Source organism: Habropoda laboriosa, unplaced genomic scaffold (assembly GCF_001263275.1).
Source record: "Habropoda laboriosa isolate 0110345459 unplaced genomic scaffold, ASM126327v1 scaffold72, whole genome shotgun sequence".
NCBI classification, from domain to species: domain Eukaryota; kingdom Metazoa; phylum Arthropoda; class Insecta; order Hymenoptera; family Apidae; genus Habropoda; species Habropoda laboriosa.
This window is the reverse complement of record NW_017100188.1, coordinates 424,471-444,218: the sequence shown is the minus strand read 5'-3', so window position 1 is coordinate 444,218 and position 19,748 is coordinate 424,471. Positions and strand designations below refer to the sequence as shown.

The 19,748-nt window shown below is 37.0% G+C and overlaps 1 protein-coding gene across 1 annotated transcript in view; it reads left to right on the top strand.

Annotated features, from left to right (window-relative positions):
• Nucleotides 1-1,454: 1,454 nt before the first annotated feature.
• LOC108579808 (TWiK family of potassium channels protein 18) overlaps nt 1,455-19,748 on the top strand; it is a 19,956-nt gene continuing 1,662 nt past the window's right edge. The window contains exons 1-6 of the mRNA XM_017943420.1: nt 1,455-1,763; nt 3,291-3,462; nt 14,588-14,744; nt 14,884-14,962; nt 15,504-15,676; nt 16,310-16,494. Coding sequence (XP_017798909.1) covers nt 1,455-1,763; nt 3,291-3,462; nt 14,588-14,744; nt 14,884-14,962; nt 15,504-15,676; nt 16,310-16,494 — 1,075 coding nt within the window. The remainder of the gene's footprint in view (nt 1,764-3,290; nt 3,463-14,587; nt 14,745-14,883; nt 14,963-15,503; nt 15,677-16,309; nt 16,495-19,748) is intronic.

The following is a 19,748-nucleotide window of genomic DNA, read 5'->3' as shown; positions in this document are numbered from 1 at the left end:
GAAAGTTTTAACTTTAAGTAGTTCGTAAGATAAAGTAAGTTAATTCTAAGATAGAAAATTGAACACTATGTGCGCGTTTCTTAATAAAATACCTTGAAAAATTATTCAGATACTATGTTAGATATGAGAGTTCCATTTAACATCAAATTTTAACATCGATCTGTCAATAGCAAATTAGCAATCAATTGCCTACGAAACACGAAGAAGAATTTCTTCAATTTTCTGATATAAAATTTCACAAGAAGTAGCAGTAAAGGAAGATTAAATAAGAAATGCAATTCTGTGACAAATTTTTCCCAAACAGTGTTTTTAATATGTTACACAATAAAAAGTTACATTACGTGGTAAGATACTGTATCTCATCTTATATATTTTTCTTTTCAAACATTTGTATCAGTCTTTTCTGCGATTTTTCAATTGCATTACGCATTATTGCAATAATTTCTATCGTTACATTTAATTCTAATTGTTTAGTAGCTTTTCTGCTGCTATCGACCCTACATTTTACTGACACTTGTGGAATCGACCCTACATTTTTTTTTTTTTTTTTACGTGGAGGTAGGCCGACTCTATGTGATAAACAATTGGCAACCAAACGGTGGCTCGCTAAACCAATATATTATGAAATGAAATTAATCACTCAATAAGTTTTAACGTTAGATTGTTTCCTCGAAATGGCCATGGTGGTCATCAGTGACTGGAGTGTCTCAAATGTTTAGAATAATTAAAATAAAATAAATGTTGTCAACTAAAAATTTTGAACGTCATAGCTAGCTACACATTATTTTCAATTGAGAAAAAAAATTATAAAGCATAATACTATAATCCTATGCTTAAAATATATTTTCTTGTGGCCGCCTGACAGCAACCTGTAAATCTGGCGTGACAGTGAACGTGTTAATATGTAAATGTTGTTAAAATTATGTCGTGCTTTATGTCATTTTCATCAGAAAAATCTCATCAATATGTTAAGAAAAATTTCGGGATAAAAAAACGTAAAATTAAAAAAGTTGATATTTAAATCGCTTGGTTGCCTGGACTCACGTTTCGTGCTTATCTTTTATTCGCTGCCCTTGTCTACGTTCGGCAAACTACAAAGGCGGGCGCGAGGCTCGAAAACGTAGTCCCTGACTCTACGAGTGTCAGGTTTAGCTTCCTTGCGGTCTGACACTTGTGGAGAATATACGGTATTAAGAATTTTCGAAAAAGAAATTAACCTACACATAGATACATATGTATGTCAGTGTCCCTGAAGAGGTTATTCAATCCCATATCCTCAATTATGCTACGTCTCCCGCACGGGGAATCATATTAAACAAAAATGAACCCTCTTGAAATATTCCCAAGCGAGTCAAGCAAACCTCGAAGACTGGTTAAAAGGACAGAGAGAGAGAGAAAGAGAGAAAGGAGAAGAAAACGTAGGATATCTCGAGAAGTCGGATGTTGGAGGAGAAATGGAAGGGGATCGAGGATCGTATTCGACGTCCAGCCGAAACTGGCAGCGTGGAAGTTATCGTAGCCGTGGCGGAAGACGAAGAAAACGCCGACGGAAGCCATGGGGCGAGAGGATCGCAGACTGGACTCGTACACTGATAGCCTTCCTCTTCAGCAACGTTGGTATAGTGTGCTTGGTAGTCGGGTATACCATAGCTGGCGCGTTCCTCTTCACTCACATCGAGGGCAGGAACAACCTGGACGTTGTTGGAAACGTGATCAGGCTGAGAAACTTGACGGCTGCCACTCTGTGGGAGCTTACCTCCAAGGTAACCAATTTTTCTCTTCTTTTTCTTATTTTGTTTAGCAACATTGACCGTGTACTATGGTTGTTTGTTGATTGTAATATTTTGTATAATTTCAGCTGTTTTGTGCTATAGTGCTTACTTACAGTTTTTCTATTATCTTTGCTGCGGTGCAGAAGTTGATACTTCTTTCTGACGAGAAAATGTACGTCAATTTTGATGAAATTTATATGGGAGGTAGTTTACGGGGAAACATTTGACACGTACTTTTTTCATCAAGAATCGTTCGTATTGGAGGGATGAAATTTTAAGGTCGAGAACATATTTTTTGGAATATAGAGAAGTTTTCAAATAATATATTAAAAATTTGACCTTTTTTGGTAATTTTCCTTGTTAAAGTTTAATCGATTTTCATATAAATTTGTGTATGTGAATTATTGACTATGTTTCTTGAAATTTTTTATGATAATTGAATTATTTTTGATAACTGTTGTCAGATGCATATAGCATGATCTTCCTTATTGTGCAGTACTTCTATAATAGCATGGATCTTGGCAATTACATATTTTCGAATACTCATTGGTACATTTAATATCTTCGAATAGGAATACGTTTGACTGTAATTAACTTCTTCTTTCCTTTTCTTTCTTAACTTTCTCCTTCCTTTCTTTTTTCCTTCGCTATTCTCTCTGCTCACGATGGCTTACGTTCTTCGTTGGAGAGCTTGACAGAGATAAGTGTCGTGATATTATAGTTCCGGATGATCCGCTTATCTGCACGGAGAATTATCGACGGGGACTGGACATTCGCGAGGTATTGCTTTTTATAGGTTCAGGGGAGACCACCAAGGGGGGTTAAAACCAATTTTGAGATAAAACGTTTATCTTGGCGCGAAAAATCGCCTCGTTTGCCATGGTTTGAAGAAAATGCGATAGTGCAAGTGATGTATTAAGTGATATTTGCTTGGATATTTGGAAATACAGGTTTCTGTAGCTTCTTAGTTCAAGTTGTGTGTGAATTAGATTATTTTATTGAGCAAGACCGATGTGACTAAATTTGTGAAAGAAATTTGTATAATAATTTAAAATGCTTGGATTTTAGTTCTAATTATTTGACATTTTTTGTGAAATTTTAAAGACTTCGTTGAATTTCTTTCGATACACATTTTTACCAATGTAACTTAAAAGCAAAAGAAATTTCTATTCTACGTTATACGAATCTTTAGTTTAATTATTGGACACATTTTGCACAAATTTTCACTTGCATACTTTCATGAAAGAAATTGTTGGACAGAGATACCGAATCGATTTCAAAAATGTGTTTAAAAATACTCCATTTTGGTTGATTTTTTCGTATAAATTTTCACTCGCATACCTTTGTGAAAGAAATTTTTAGATAGAGACACTGAATGGATTTTGAAAAAAATGTGTTTCAGAGTTCCAACTTTTCGTCTCTGTTTAAAAAATAAAAAAAAAAACAAACGACTGGAGGTTTTGCGAGAAACTGCAGAATTTCCAATCTGTTTACCTTCTCCTCTATTTCTCTGTGTAGGAGAATGTGTTTTCCGAGAGGATCTGGAAAGTGAAAGTGAGGGCGATCCTCGAGAGTTATCAGAAGAAAATGGTAACGGCTATAAAGAACGGCTACGACGGCAGTGAGGAAAACAAAAGGTGGAGCTTCGCCGGGGCGTTTCTCTATTCTCTCACTGTAATCACCACGATCGGTGAGTTTACCCACCTCTTCTTCTCTATCCCCGAAATAACTCACTCCATCGCTATTCTTTCCATTTCTCTTCAATTTTCTACTATCTGATTCGTACAAGAGGAACGAAATTATTACGTAATAATCAAATTGGTAATTAGAAAAGTGAAGTCGAGTTGAAATTGAACACTTTTTTCTAATAAACGCACCCTTCGGCATACTTCGTTATTTTAGCAATAAAATTTCGAAAAATTTTCAAGCTTTGGAGCATATAAAGTTTCGACGAGATTTCAATTAATTATTTTGAAATTGGAAACAATTAATTCCAATATTTTTGACAATTTTTGAGACCTTAGCTGGTTGTCTATAGGGGTAGGTTGACTAATTGTCAATAACATTGCACCGACGTGTGCTATACCGCGGAAAAATGTATTGTAGAAACAAGACACTTCTACTATATGCCATTTATTTGTTTGTCGACGCTGTGACCGCACGTTGTTTGAGTGTTATCAGCGTTTGTCGTAAAATTGGCTAAATAAGTAAATATGTTTTCTTAAACATTTTATGTTTTCACGCTCTATGTAGTTACAATAGAATAAATGTTAAAGGAATATTTTAAAGTTTGTTTATTAGACGACCCATTGAAACAGTATTTTTTTTATACATAAATAATTTAGGGTTACGTAGAGTATTGAAGTCAAAATGATCGTTTGGGGCTGGTTGACTAATAACGTCCGATTAAGACTAAGAACCTGGTCAACCAACCTCGGTGATATCAGTTTGTACTAATTTTTGTTACTGAAGGAGTTATAGCAGTTAATAACTTATTGCACAGAACAATGAGGATATATCAAAGAAAGTCAGATAGAGGTTCAATTTTTGAAGAAATGATAGAGCAAGCATGTCATGCAGTAATGCACTGAATTTCATTCAGAAAAAAATTCTTAGTTTATTATTAAAATATGAAAGGAAGATAAGTTGCTAATAACATTCTCTTAACTGATTGTACCTGTAGTCAACCTACCCTATACTGTAAGTCTACCAACCCTGATATGGGGCTGGTTGACCAGCATGGAAAGTGTTAGAAAAACGTTAAAATATACCTTAATTGTTATCATATTAAGTAAATTTTGATCATTTCATCAGGTAGTCAAATTGGAGATCTTACCAAATATAATAATCGTTATAATGATATTTCGTCCACATAATTTATTAAAAATCGAGAACTAAAAAGCTGGCCTACCAGCCCTCTACTTCCTAGTAATAATTCTTTTTATTTACTTAATGGTACAATAGAAAACACAGAAAAATGAGAGACAAAAAAAAAACAATAAACTAAAGACAGTTAGAAGAACAGGAAGAAACAGAATACTGAAAGAGAAACCGATAAATTGAAAAAAAAAGTTTTTTCAATTACCTACTAGCCAAAATAATTATTATTCAAATTACAATTCAATAATTTTTATTTTTCAATATTACTGCTCGTTTATTTTTCTCAATTATTCTTTAAAGCAATGTCGAATCTACTCAATTTTTCTCCAAAGCAATATTATCTTACAATACACTACTAAAACCTCTCAAAATTTCATTTGCCAAAATATTTCACATTTTCACTTGTTCAAATCACCGTTCCATGATGTTACAACACACCAAGATCGATGTAACGTGAAACAAGCGATAGATTCAATTTTTCCATACATTTGACCCGAGTCACTCCCCTAATCACGAGCGTTACAAGGAAAATCGTAGCAGTCTAAAAGAAAAAAAAGACAGGAAAATAGACGCTAGAAACAGTCACAAGAGACACGGCAGTTTTCCCTTGGACAAAGTTTAATGTCTCGCGTCCAACGAACCCCAGCTCGGCTAACCAGCTTGCAAAAAGAATGGTTAATGCCGAAAAGAGGAACGCGGACACGAGTGGCCTTTAACGTTTGGAACGCAGCCGGCGACTCGAGCCGTAGAAACGCGTTTCAAAGTTACCCTCGTAGGAAAATCTCGAAAATCTGTTCACGAGTCCGACAGAGACGAAAAAAAAAAAAAATTGAATTACGATCCTATGAGATACGACGACGTGTTTTTTACTTCTTTTCCTTCTGTCCAGTCGAAAATTCCAAGTCCTAACACGTTACATACCGGGTGTACAAAGAGATACAAAGAATATAAAAAGGTACGAAAACGATAGATTAAAGTAAAGAAAAATACTTTTGACATTTCTCTATGATTGAATATTTTTCTGTGACTTTTCAACTTCGTTTGAAAATTCTTCCGAAACTTACACCTTTTCCTGAAGCACGAAACGTGTTAAACAGGTTTGCGATACTTCTCATTACGAGAGATAGAACTATGATCTTGTACGTTTGGAGTGTTCATAGAGCCACGTGAATTACGGTATTCCAGCTGAGCTACTGGAACGACAATTGTACGGGATTAGGGATGATAACAGAGGCCGGAGTAACGGACACGTTTGATGTATTAAGTATTCAAAAGCTGGAAACCGCAGCACGGAGGGAAACGTTTTTAACGAATTTGACAGGGAAGTGTGAAAAAGGAGGATATTGGGATTCCATTAAAATTTCCTGAAAGAATCATGGCTGTGGAGGGTTTTAAGTTGTATTAAATATGGAGGCGAAGAGTGCGACTAAATGGGAAATATGCAGAGAAGATGGTTTAATTCGTGGTGAATTTAGTGGGTCGTTGAATGACTGACTCATGGAAGAATGAATATTTTTGTTCTTGAACCGAGTGCTATTGTCAGATTTACAATGTTGGTGGATTTGGTACATTTCCGTTGCCTGGGTCATCGGTGACCCACGGAGGATTCTTCACCAAAATTAATATTTCTACTACTCAAAATCGTACCAATCACAAAATATTCGATAAGAAAATACTTCAGTCCATTCTTTCCGCGTGGGTCATCGGTGACCCACGGAGGATTCTCCACTAAAATTAATATTTCCATTAGCCAAAGTCATAGTGTCGCAAAATATTCGATAAAAAATACTTCAATCGATTCTTTCATCAAGTGGGACCATCGGTGACTCACGGAGGATTCTCTCTCTAAATTATTCATTTCACCATTAAAAGCCATAGTCTCTCCCAGAGAACTTTATGAAAGATTACTTAATGCCTTGCTATAGAATGGGTAAACGATAAATTTTGGAAGAATTCCCCTCGGATCGATATAGTTTCTCGAATCGAACGTTAAATGGCCAGGAAAATCACGAAAGGAGCGAAACTCTGGGACGATAACGAAGAAACGTAAGAATTTAATTACGACGGCCGTACAGTTTCTTCGTACACGGGACGACAGCCGACAAGCTGCGAATCATACGCGGGGGAGTTCGTTAGACCGGAAATTAATTAACGGCCGAGCTGAGCCACCGATCGTTCTCGACCTCCTGAGATTAACGAAGCTACCCCGGAGGACGTTGATCTTAATCGATCTTCCGATTGACACTGTGTATCGACGCCGATTAATTAATCTGTCGATTCGGATGTCCAGCTCAAACGTCCAATCATAATATCCAATATAATATTCATCCTTTATCAATTCACGATATTCTTTCACTGAAAGCTAATCTCGTTTGCTTCTTTGAATATAGGGTGAACGAAAAGTACTGTCTCGAACTTTTAACTATTGTCTCAAAATTTTAACGTAATTATAAAAGTCTCCAGAAAATTATCGTGATACAGAGATACTTACTCGTACTTTTATGTACTTCTTTACATATAGGGTGTCTGAAAAATATTCTTCTAATTTTTATGAACGCACAGATCCTACCAAATAAAGTAGATATGTGTCAAAATATTATTTTGGTCCAAGTTATTAAACAGAAGTACTTTTATGTACTCCTTTACATATAGGGTGTCTGAAAAATTCTTCTAAATTTCATCGACTCGCAGTATCAAATAAAATAGATATTTGTCAAAATATTATTTGGGTCCAAGTTATCAAACAGAAGTACTTTTATGTACTTCTTTACATATAGGGTGTCTGAAAAAAATTCTTCTAAATTTCATCGACATACAGTATCAAATAAAATAGATATTGGTCCAAAGATTATTTCGATCCAAGTTATTAAAAGTCAAACACTCGTTTACTCTTTCCTTATATATCGCATTGTTTAAATAATCCCATAAATAAATATAGACGAACGAAAACGCCTTTTCAAACATTTTCTCCTGGAAGCACTCCAATGATAACTCTGTCCGTGTCTCGAATAAAATTCCCCAGAGAGTCAATTAACAAATTTCGCTTTCATTTTCCAAAAAAAGAAGAAAAAAAAACAAAGTATCCCAAGTTTACTCTGTTCGTATAGACGTTCGAAGCACGGAAACTGCGTCGCGTTACGGTATTAATTATACGAAAAAATGCTACTGGATACGGCCCATTGTCGGTCTGAGCTTAAAGGATGAAATCCGTAACGAGGCGGACCGGTTTACACGGGAGACTTCGACCGAGTTTACCAGCAAGTTTGTTCCTCGTTACAGAAATTGCGCGGCGTTCGATCATTTGGGTACACACAGACTCCGCCGTTAAGCCTGGCAAGTTTCGTCGGGCTATTATCTTAACTGAAACCCTCTCCACGGTCAGTAGAGACTGCCACGTTAAAAATACCGCCAAGATCACGATCGTTGACCGTGTCGAACGCGTGTAAATCAAGTGGCCCTTCTGACGTTGAAATACCCTCGCTTCCTCCTACATACCGGGTGATTCCCAATTACGGACAACTTTTTCCTTCGACGATATTAACAATAGGATTATTTACATCATGTACCCTTTCTAATATCGAAATGTGATTATTTCGGTGTATACTGGGTGATTCGAAATTAATTACAAGGACATAGTAAGTCATTCCAGTGGTAAAATTGCAAAACTGGAAAATTTTTCCAAGAGAGAACTAAAATAAATATTTTTAGTATTCTTTTTTGTTTTTATGAGTTTTGATGAGATATTTTTGGTTCTCGAGATATAAGTATCTTCAAGTCAATCTTTCTAAGTGACACGATTAGGAAGATTTTGTTCCTGATTTCAATATGGAGAAGCACGCGTCACACGTGAAAAGAATATCGACCTTCGTTCGATAATCTTCCGAGGTCAGCCGGAATATGAGTCAATTAATTTCCGATTCAGCGTCGTTGACCGCGTTTCCGAAGGACGTGTTTAGCTGTAGCCGACGACAGGCTGTTTCTCGGCCTAAACACCGAGTAAATCTCGATCCATCACTCGAAATCTACGCTAAACCTTCGCGAGTTCATTTATTTTCCTTTCCTGTTTCATTCAGAAAATGTGGAAAATTTCTCCAGAGAATTATTCTACTAGATTCGATTTCTATGATTTACTTCTTGAAAATGTTGAAAATAAAATTGTCTACGACGAAGAGCATTGAAAATAATTCAACAACAATTTTCTTTTTACCCTATATAACAATCTTTAATAGTAAATGTAACACAAAAAATCTATTTTCAACGTATAATACAGTCTAGTGTAAAATACAGGGTGGTTCAAAAGTCGCTGTACAATGAAAAAATTGCATAACTTCCAACCTGACAAGATTCATTTACAACCATAACCTCAGCACGCATTAATCCTTCAATCGAAAAAGAGATCATCCACATAATTCATCTGATCGTTGAAAGACAATCAAACATAAACCATGTCTAATAAACTGTGTGGCATTTCCGCAAGTCAAGCAACGACAACTCGACGGAAATGGAATTTAAAAGAGCGGGTAGGAGGAAGAAAAAAGAAAGAAAAATGTAGAAAAGGAGAATAGATCATAGGCGGAATCCATCGAAGCTCGTATCATAGTTCGATAGCGTACAAATCATTCACCTCGCATAAAAATTCCATTGTAGCAGTTTTTTTTTTGCTTCTCGCGGAGCTCGATATTTCTTTTTTAGACAAAGGCCTCGTCACGGTGGCTAGCGGGTAGATAGAGGGAATTAACGACGCGAACTTTTGGCACGTTAGAGAAGGGGTGCAGGCTCGAGAAAGAGAGAGAGAGCACGCGACCTTTTAATTAATTCTGGGGGCCTCTCGTCCCTTTCCATCCATCCATCCCTCCCTCCCGCCTCCTGTGTGTCCCTTCACCCTCTTCTGGTTCGAGACGAGACCCTGCTATCCACTTTATCTCGACCGTGATTACAGGCCAGCAGCATCAGCCTAAAAGGGTCGGCTAGTCGACGGGCAGATCGATTCGCGAGGCCGACCCTAGCCGGGCTAACGATAACCGCTTTTGGAACGCGTGAAAATTCGAGGCCACGGGAACTTACGAACACTGACGAAGTGGAAGCTAGGGGTACGATGGGATTACGATAGCTAGAATTGATAGCTGGATTCTTTTTTTCCCTTTTCTTTCCTCGTCCTTTTTGTATGCCGAATCTTGGAGATGTTCCGATGGTTTGAGATTGCGGGGATGATTTGCTGTTGGCGAAGGAAGAGTGGATGTTTCAGTCTGGTTTGGTAAGTGGATATTGAGATGTAGGAGTGTTGGAGGATTCGAAGATGAAAGTAGTGGAATCGGTAAGTGATTGAATATTTGGATATTTGAGAGTTGGAGTTGTTGAGTAATTGAACCATTGAACCCTTGAGTGCTTGAATTGTTGAATGCTTAAGTCTTTGAATCCTTGAGTTCTTAAGTCATTGAGTACTTGAGTGATTAAGTACCTAAGTTCTAGAGTACTTCATTCCTCTAGGCCTTGGGTTCTTCAGTCGTTGAGTCATTGAATTATTGAGTCTTCGAGTTACTGAATTACTGAGTTCTTTAATCGTTGAATTATTCAGTCTTTGAGAGACTGAGTATTTAAATATCTGAGTCCTGGAGTATTTCAGTCCTTAAAGCCTTGAGTTCTTCAGTCATTGAGTATTAAATTACACGAATCCTTGACTTCTAGTGTATTTGAGTCTCTGATTTCTCAAGTCATTGAGTGCTTAAATGCTCGAGTCCTTCACTTCTTGAACACCCCAACATTTAAGTCTTTAAATTAATTTAAGTTATTGAGTGCTTGAGTCGTTGAATCGTCAAGTACTTGAGTCCACAAATCCTGAAAACCTTGAATCCACAAACCCTCGAATCCTTCAATTCTTAAGTACTCACGAGCCTATCCACTTACCAATCTGAGTACTTAATTACTCAGCCACTTTACCACATTTAAACACTCAAACGATTTCCTACATATTACAATAACATCCCCATAGTGCTCTTTTCTTAACCACCACAACCGTAATAAGTACATTTTCCTCATTCATCTCACGCTACCTCCAACCAGACCGGAAATAGAATCTGAATTAGCAGGTCAGCTTACAATCGTTACAGCCGTCAAAGGGTTGCCTGCACGAACTTCGTGAACCAATACGAAACGCATTAATCATTCAGGATCCTCGTAATCAGCATGGTGTGGTCCTCATTGACGGATCGAGGACATTAGTGACAGGGTAACGCGACGCGAAGGAATTATTGGCGATTAACCAAAAGTACGGAAACCGATGTGTCTTGGTAGGTAGGCCGCTCGTTATAACCAGGAGCGGTAATTTCGCCGTGGGCCAACCAATCAATTATCAAGATTAATCGCGACACGCTCGATAATTCGCGACCGGTTCACTTTATTTGCCTGGCGATTTATTAATAATCCCTGATAGTACCCGTGTTACTCGCGATAACGAGCCGTTATTCTTTCATTCCTTTCCTTCTTCGACATTCTTAATTACCGCGACGCTGCTTAGCCTGAGTAATGTGTTCTCGCAGTCTGACAGTATGATTATTTTAAAAATTAATTCCACGGGGATTATTCAACAGGAAATTGAGAAAAATTGTTTGCACTATGGCGAATTCGTATAAAGAAGCTTTGGGATTCCAGATTAGGATAGATGATCTTACTAATCTGAGGAAGTAGAGCATTTTATAAATATAAGATAAGGTATATAAGGATACAGTAACGGGGAGAATTTGTTAAGAATTTGAAGGCGATTATTTAGAAGTAAATTTCTTCTACTTAAACAACCCCATACACTTTTATCACTTCAACCTACTTCACCTTCAAACCACTCGAAACTGAATCACTCTAGCCGAACGTGTCGTTCTCCACTTTTCGTGCACCGGAAACGAAAAGCGCGGCGCTAAGCAAATCATCGTGCCGTGAATCGTCGATAAATTATAATAAAGTGGCGCGGAGCGAAAATAATCCAAAGGGGAGGGCGGTTTTATTGGCCCTCCTCCTCCTCCTCCAACTCGTTCGAGATATCGATGTTTTCCATTCGCACGCACACGCGCTCCAACGAACAGAGAAAAAGAGAGGAAAGTTGAAAAAAAGAAAAGAAGAATTGACGAAACGAACGAACGAGGCTTCTATGCTTTATTAATCGCGGCAATCCGCCGTGGTCGCAAATATTTCGAAAAAAAAAGAAAAAAAAAAAGAAAAGAAACAACAGCCAGAAAAATGAAACTGTCGAGGACGCATCGTTTATTCAGCGAGCGGCGATTTTTAAATGGCGAACGCCGAGTTTTTCGTGCCTCGTCGAATTCTACGCGTCGTTTCATCTTCTTCATCGCTGTTTTCGCAGAACTTCCATCGGGAAGGAAGATATTCGAGGGATTCGAACCGAGTGCCGGTTTTACGAACGCCGCCATCTTGGTGGAAGGAAGTCGCCATTATGGCAACGAAAGATACTGTTCTTTTCGTTTTTCACGAGTCATTTTTAATGTTTTATCTCAGTGATGAACAATCTTTCTTGTACAATAGGTCAAAATTGAGAATCCAATAACTAATTTATTAATTTTAAAATTGTTAATTTTTTAAATGCTCCGTCAGTTTTTTATCCAACGGGACAAAATTGAAAACCCAATAACTTTAATTTATTAATTTTAAAATCGTTGACTTCTAGGTTAGGTGGAATTTTTTTATTTTCAACACAGGTGACAACGAATACAATTTCATTTATTTTCTGAAAATTTACGATGCTACCGCTGTGGATGCTATTGTTTTCAATAAGTTAGGAGAGAATTGCCTATATTGTGTCTATTGTTCTCCAAAGTCGTCTAAATTTCATTATACATATTTCATATTTTATTTTTCATATACAAGGGTGTCCCGGTCGAAGCAGGCCACCAAAACATTTCCTTCGTTTTTTGTGATGTGAAAAATATTTGTGGCATAATATTGATTGTTTGAAACGAGGAATAATCTGGGGAAAGAATTTTCCTTGGTTTTTTCATGGTCATTGTTATTTTTCATGTGGAAAACACGTTTTTTTTTTCATTGCATTTACTATTGAATATGTTTCACTCGTGACTTTGAAATGACCTTCAAGTGACATTAGAAATGGAAAATTTAATAAATTTACCTGAATAATATTCGAACTTACTATTTACACTATTTACATACACTTTTAATGCACACTTTGTATGTGTATATATAAACAATATCAAAGATTGACTAGACTTTTTCACTCCTCTAAGTGACTGCTATAAGTCCCTGTATAAATTTTTACATTCTTATATCACCCTGTATAATTCAGCAGACAGCGAACGTATTCAAAAACCACAGAACAACACACTAAAATCATACAATTCGTACAATTCGTTGGATTGTTTCAACGAAAAGAGGAAGGGAACCTCGTTCGGGGTGAGTTGAAAAGTGGTAGCAGCAATCTGGTCGTCGGCCTCCGGAAGCCAAGAGGGAGTGGGGGTGGCAGAGGGGCAGTAAACAATTTTAACAGCCGGTCCTCGATATTCACGATCCTTTCCGCCCGTAATCCCGCGAATACGATCCATAATTCGGCGGAGTAAGGCTCACGGAAGGGCCAGCTCTATGCGGCGTGGTCCTCGTAAAAACCGCTCGAAGAAACTCGCTTGGAAAATGATTTTCCGCGATATTGCCGGAAGAACTTTCGAGTTCTTCCTTCCTTCTCCTCCCTCCCACACCGTCCCACCCCCTTTTCTATCGCGATCTTTACGATGCTCGAGTGTCGAACGGTCGACGGAAACTTATAGTCGATTAAGTAATTAATATCGCTGGTGGTGCGGAACCTACGCTCGATCGAGCATTCCTTTCTTTTTACAGTGGCCGCTGTGCCGGTGACTGATGATCGTTGACGAACGGTGGTTTAATTAAAATGCTTCGATGGTGAGGTGTTGCGGAATTACGAATGGAACGAGGGGTCTTTTCTCTTAGTTGAAGTTTTCGTTGAATTTTTTCAATTTTTTTCTTTTTATTCTTTTTTGCTGGCATTGTGGAGTATTTTTTTGCATCTACAGAGTATGTGTAATGGTACGGCTGATCCTTTCGCCACGGCAGATTTTAATACGTAACGCGGGTGACACCCTGTAGGTGTTCAATTGTAGCCGTAAAATATTTTGTTTTGACCGTGTAGGGGAGAGCGAGGTAATTCCGGCTGCATAAGCAAGAAATGCTGTAAAATTTCAACAAGTTACCCATTTACGTATTACAAAAACCAAATGTGACTTTGAAAGTAGAAACATTTCTTTATTTAATGAGATTAATATTAGCAATCTATATCGATTACAAGTACAAATTTACACTGAATTAAAAGACTTAAGGATCGTCGTTGCGTAGAAACAGAACTTTATTTGACAGAGGTTTAACGTTACGTGGCGTGCGCGTGGTAAAACAGAGAATGAACGCGGAAATGGATAAAATAGGGCTACTTAACCCTAGAGCGGTCTTCGGGTCTTTTTTGACCCGTCGCCTTCTGATCTTTTTAATTACTTTTGCTGTTATCAAATTTGTGTTCCCTTAACATTACATCGAAAGTTCATTACCTAAGTTCATATGGCGTGCTGGTAACAAAAATTGTTACACCTAAGACCTTTGGGTCAAAAAAGACCCGAAAACCTCAAGTCGAACGAAAGAACGCACTAGGGTTAAGGGTTTAGCGAAGATGGCCTTTGGGTTGTGACTATGCAGGAGAGTTGGAAGGTGAAGAGACCAGTATTCTCTCAGCATTTAGCCAAAGTGAATATTTTGAATATTCATGTTATTTTAAATACTCAATGTGAATACTTTTACCTGCATCGCGTTTAATGGTTTGTGTTCGAATATTTTCGAGAGTGTTACGACAGACAGTTATTTTAATACGATTTAAAATGGACGAAGATATAGTCAAATGGCGGCTGTTCGGTTCACAGGTTACGGGAACATTTGTCCAAAGACGAAATGGGGCAAAATGGTGACCATAGTGTACGCTATAATAGGCTTGCCACTTTTCTTGCTTTATCTGAGCAACATCGGTGACATTCTCGCGAAGAGCTTCAAATGGATTTACGCTCGCTGCTGTCTCTGCAAGTAAGCCTTCTTCTTCTTTCTCTTATCTCGATAGATCTTCGCGTGAAACTATTGTTGTTCTAACGTCTAACGACGAGTGAAATTGGAAATACAGAATCGTCGAAATTTCTTCAGCGTTACAGAGTGTTCTTTGTTTAAGATGTCGAAGAAGACCAGTGGAAGTACCGAATAGGGGAAACAAGTATGGCGACGCTGATGTTAGGAGAAATCATTGGCAGGTGAGTGTACGTGGAAAATAAGAGAAGAAACTTTTTGTTGGAGAATGCTTCGAATTTTAATACAAGGTGTAAATATTGAAGTCTGCGAATATTCTGTGATAGAAACTTGAAGATGAAAGTAAGAAAATTTTCATTTCAATTTAACTGAAATTTGGAATTTTAATTTCCAAAGTATAAATACAGAATTCTGTGAATTTTCTGCGCTAAGATTTCCTAAATTTTCTAAATAAAGGTTTGAAGAAAGATTCGACGTTTCCAAATAAATTTCTAATTATTCCAAACTAAAATGTCCACAAATGTTCTGAATGAAATTTTTTTTTAAATGAAGAATTTCTGTATAATAATTTCTTAAATATTTTAATTTGAGATTAATAAAGTTCTCTTTTTATTTCCTACAATTTTCGATACGTTACTGTTGAGGAATCAAAGAGTAATGTTTGTTCCAATTTGAAAAATTCGATTCATTCATCTTTTACAATGTTTAAAAACTTCAACATTTCACGCTGCACGATGTACTACTTCTAAAAATATTTCTCGACAGTTTGTCGATGTAAACGGAAGGGAAATCGACACGATCAGCGTGGACAAGGAGATCTCCTTCGAAGTGGACGGATCGAAAGAGACTGACAGAAGCGACGAGGACGACGACAGTAGCAGCTACGATCCACAACGCGTCACGGTGCCTCTGACACTCTGTGTCGCCATTATGGTTGGGTGAGTATTGTTAACAATCGATCAGCTCGCGATTAGATACGTTTCCAAACAAATGAACCCTCAATTACAACCGCTATATAATTCTGTTTACACGATAAACTTATTAATCACAAATTAACCCTTTTTCAGTGTAAAAACGAGAATTCAATTTGTAAATTCAAACGAATTTCACTCATTTTCTCGGTTCAGAGAAACAACCTTTGTTTCACATTTTTTCAACATTTTATTCCATTATATCTTTGACCCAATTAGTAATTGTACTAATTAGTGTTCCCCCAATTATAAGTTTTCTCAAGCCAATGATACATTTTTGGGAGGAAAATGCAATTTATGAGAGAAGCAACGATTCGATGAAATTGAAATGAATATTTCTATAAACTGTGCTATAACTTTCATTCCGAATTTATCTCGCGTTACCAATACTAAATTCCTCTTACCCTCGAATCCATCGATGAGATTTCGGTGGTTTGAGACTTCGAAGCGGCAAAGGAAAAAAAGGAAAAGTTCTAAATTCTGGAAATATCGTAAAAATGAACGAACGCGGAATTATTGAAACAATTCGAAATTCTGAGTGGAGAAGGGGATGTTTAATTTAACATTGAGAAAAATCGTAATCCCGTGTAACTTTTTCAGGTATATTTGGGCGGGAGCGATCCTGTTCTCCGAATGGGAGGACTGGAACATGCTGGATGGTTCTTATTTCTGCTTCGTCTCCCTGTCGACCATCGGTTTCGGCGACATAGTGCCAGGCGACAAAATCTACGCTGCACAGGGCCTCGATTTATCTTTCATCTTCTGCTCCATGTACCTGATGCTCGGTGAGTGGCGACCACTCTTCGAACTTTATTGCTTTTGACGTTTAACGCCTCAGCATCGTTGCAACGATACATTTTCCTTCTACTCGGTTCGTCGGAAAGGTAATTCGAAACAGGATCGCGGTCAATTTTCTACGGTGGATTAAAGAATTTGCTACTGAGACGCATGTCAGATTTCTTTTATTCAAAATTTATGTGACTGATGTGACTGAGAAATTATCGTGTAGTTTGACGAACTCATAATCGTGGAAATCATAAAATTCAAAAATGAATAAATTTCAGTTGTAACGACAAATGAAAATTGACAAATCATCTCTTCAATTATTTCCCAAACTTGAAAGAACAAACAAAGATACGTAAAACAATCACGAATATAAATGATAAAAATTCTTTCCACGATAAAGTAAAAATCTGCTTATATTAGATTATAAACATTTCTCAATATTTAAGTAAATCAAACCCAACCCTTTCACTCAATTTCTCCTCAATTATTCCTCAAACTTGAAACAACAGAAGAAAGAAAAATACGTGAAAAATCATGAATATAAATGGTGGAAGTTCGTTCTGCAATGTAAATTATAATAAAATATTTCAGTCTGGGAATTCATATTCCACCCTCGTCACCGAACATATCTGCCTTGAAACTGACGAGAAGGGGAGCTCTCAACCCTTCGTTTCCTCCGCGGTCTCTCTCACGTGAAACGAGCGTAGCCATCTTAAACCGTGTCACAGTGACGAAATCGTAACGTGAGTTAATGCACGCGATTTAATAGTTCTATTCAGGCCGGTTTCCAAGCACGTGGGTAGCGACTCGGCAACAAACGAGCCGCTCAGTAGCGTTCACGTTGATCCGATTCATTGAACGAATAATGTAATCCCCGGCTTGGAGAAACTGTGCTCCATTTTATCCTATAAATAAACGCGGCTCGATCAATCGATTTCGATCCTACGGATTCACTTGGACAGAGGCTCCCTTGTTCCCCTGATTCGCGATTTTCAATTATGTTCTTTCATCGCGAACAAACATCCAACGAAAATAAATAGTTCCCGGTAATAATTTAACTCTGTTGTAATCGTCTACAATGTTTGCAGTTGCATTAATACTGTTGCGCGTATCATCAAAATGTTTTTATTCGCCTGTTTCGCCGATTACTATTCTTGTTATCGCGACTGATTCAATTTGAGTTTTTATTCGATTTTTCTTCTTTTTTGTTTGCAACTATCTATATTTCGTCTGCGCTCTGTGTATTTTATTTTGTACAGGAACGAATCCGTGCACGTGGAAACAAATAAATAAAATAAAATGTCAAGTTTGATTTTCGATCTTTGTTTCTGGTCGGGTTTTTCAGCTTAAAAATTTTTTCTTTGAATATTCGCGTTCAGATTTTGACATTCTACTGTTACTCTACTATTTACATTTTATATTGAAAAACTATGTTCGAAAATTGTGTTAAACAACGTTTAGTAGATGTCGAGAACCATTTTTCCAGAGTGATGACGTTTAAATTTTATGACTCACTTGTTATTCAAAAATTAGAAAATATTCAGAAATCTCTTTCGCAATTTTTTAGCCACCCCTTCGATCAGATGAAACGAGATTAATAATCCTCTAGAATTTAAACTCGACGATAAATCTTCGACAATTTCACCGACATATATACTCTCTTGCTAAATAAGACCAAGATACTAAAATTAAGATACGATTTTTATCGTACCTTAAATCAGACGAACAATTTCATCCAGATCAAAGAAGAAGCACAAAGGCAAACATACAGAATCATCAAATCCATCAGTCAGGGGCCATCAATGCACGAAATACTAACAAAAGTGTGTACGTACACACGAATTCTCACCGAACGAACATTGAATCCGTCGTCGTAATTGTTTCTTTGGCAACGCGACAATCGGATTGCCGCGGATTTCCGGTGGAACACGATGTTGTGTGGGCAGACTTAATCGTTCCAAAAGAGCTCGACAGCTTTAATTCGTCGAACTGCACCGGATATACAGCACACATCAAACGTTCTCTTTTCACCAGCTAAACTTTCATATACAGATATATACAGGGTGTCTCGTCAATTTTGTCCACCTTAAATATTTCCGTTATTTCAAGTAACAAGTGAAAATATTAAACGAAGAAATTGTACGGTTGCAAAAGAGACGTAAAATGGTGGCAATAATTTCTTTGCAGTTGAGAAAGTCAATTTTGTTTTTTTAATCTTTCGTGACCAAATTATTTCTTTTTTCTTACTTTTCTACCAATTGTAGTGTCTGTAATGGGTATTAAATTGAGATGAATTTTTGGTCGAGTACTCAAGTGAGACATAGGTTTCATTGGTCACGAAAGGGTTAAATGGAATATTCCATTTTTTGTTGCCAAATTTGATGGAATAATGAATTTTGAGTATAAGGGTAGGCTAAGTGGTTACGTATATATTGGAAGTGGAATAAATTATCGAGGTGTTCGGATGAAAACAAGAGTATCTGGTAGATGAAATATTTCATTTTTGGCTATTTTCGAGGAGGAAGCTCGAAAATGAGAATCGCTGATTCTTCAGATTTAGCAGTTTTTCAATTTGCACTTCTTGCAAGCTCGAAATTATTCTGAGAAAATTCTGTGCAATATTGCAAAATAAAAAACTCTGTTTCTCTAGATATTTCAGTTCCTTTTTTTCGATTTGTTTTTTTTAGCTCTAACGCGTACTTCTAGTAGGATTAAAATTGTTCTCATGAAATTATCGCGATCATTGTGTTAGTAATAACAAGCCCTGCGCTTCCACAAATAATTTGGCATTTTTCGACACGCTTCGCATTAATTCCGTGAAAATTTCGAATTGCCGCGAATATTGGTGAAAAATGGGAATCCCAGGTTTTCTACATTTTTTTTTTAGTGATAAACATTCACAATGAGAAAATAAAGAATTTACAAATCTTTTTTTACTTATCAACCCTTCCATCTTCATCTGCATTTCGTCTAAAAATTATTCTAATTAAATTATTTCAAAAATTGACCCAAAATAAAGTACTCCAGCTGCCCAAATGTCTAAGTTCCCAATTTTTCAATACTTTGAATGAAAATTGTATTACAAAAAAGAAAAGCTGACAAAGCGCCTAGTTTCTCTACAAAAATGGAAAAAACACTGATTTTTCGATATTTAAAATCAAAATTTTACCATAAGAAGGAAAAATTGACAAAGCGCCTTCTTTCCTCACAAAAATATAAGAAACTCAATTTTCCAAAATTTTACTCACAATTT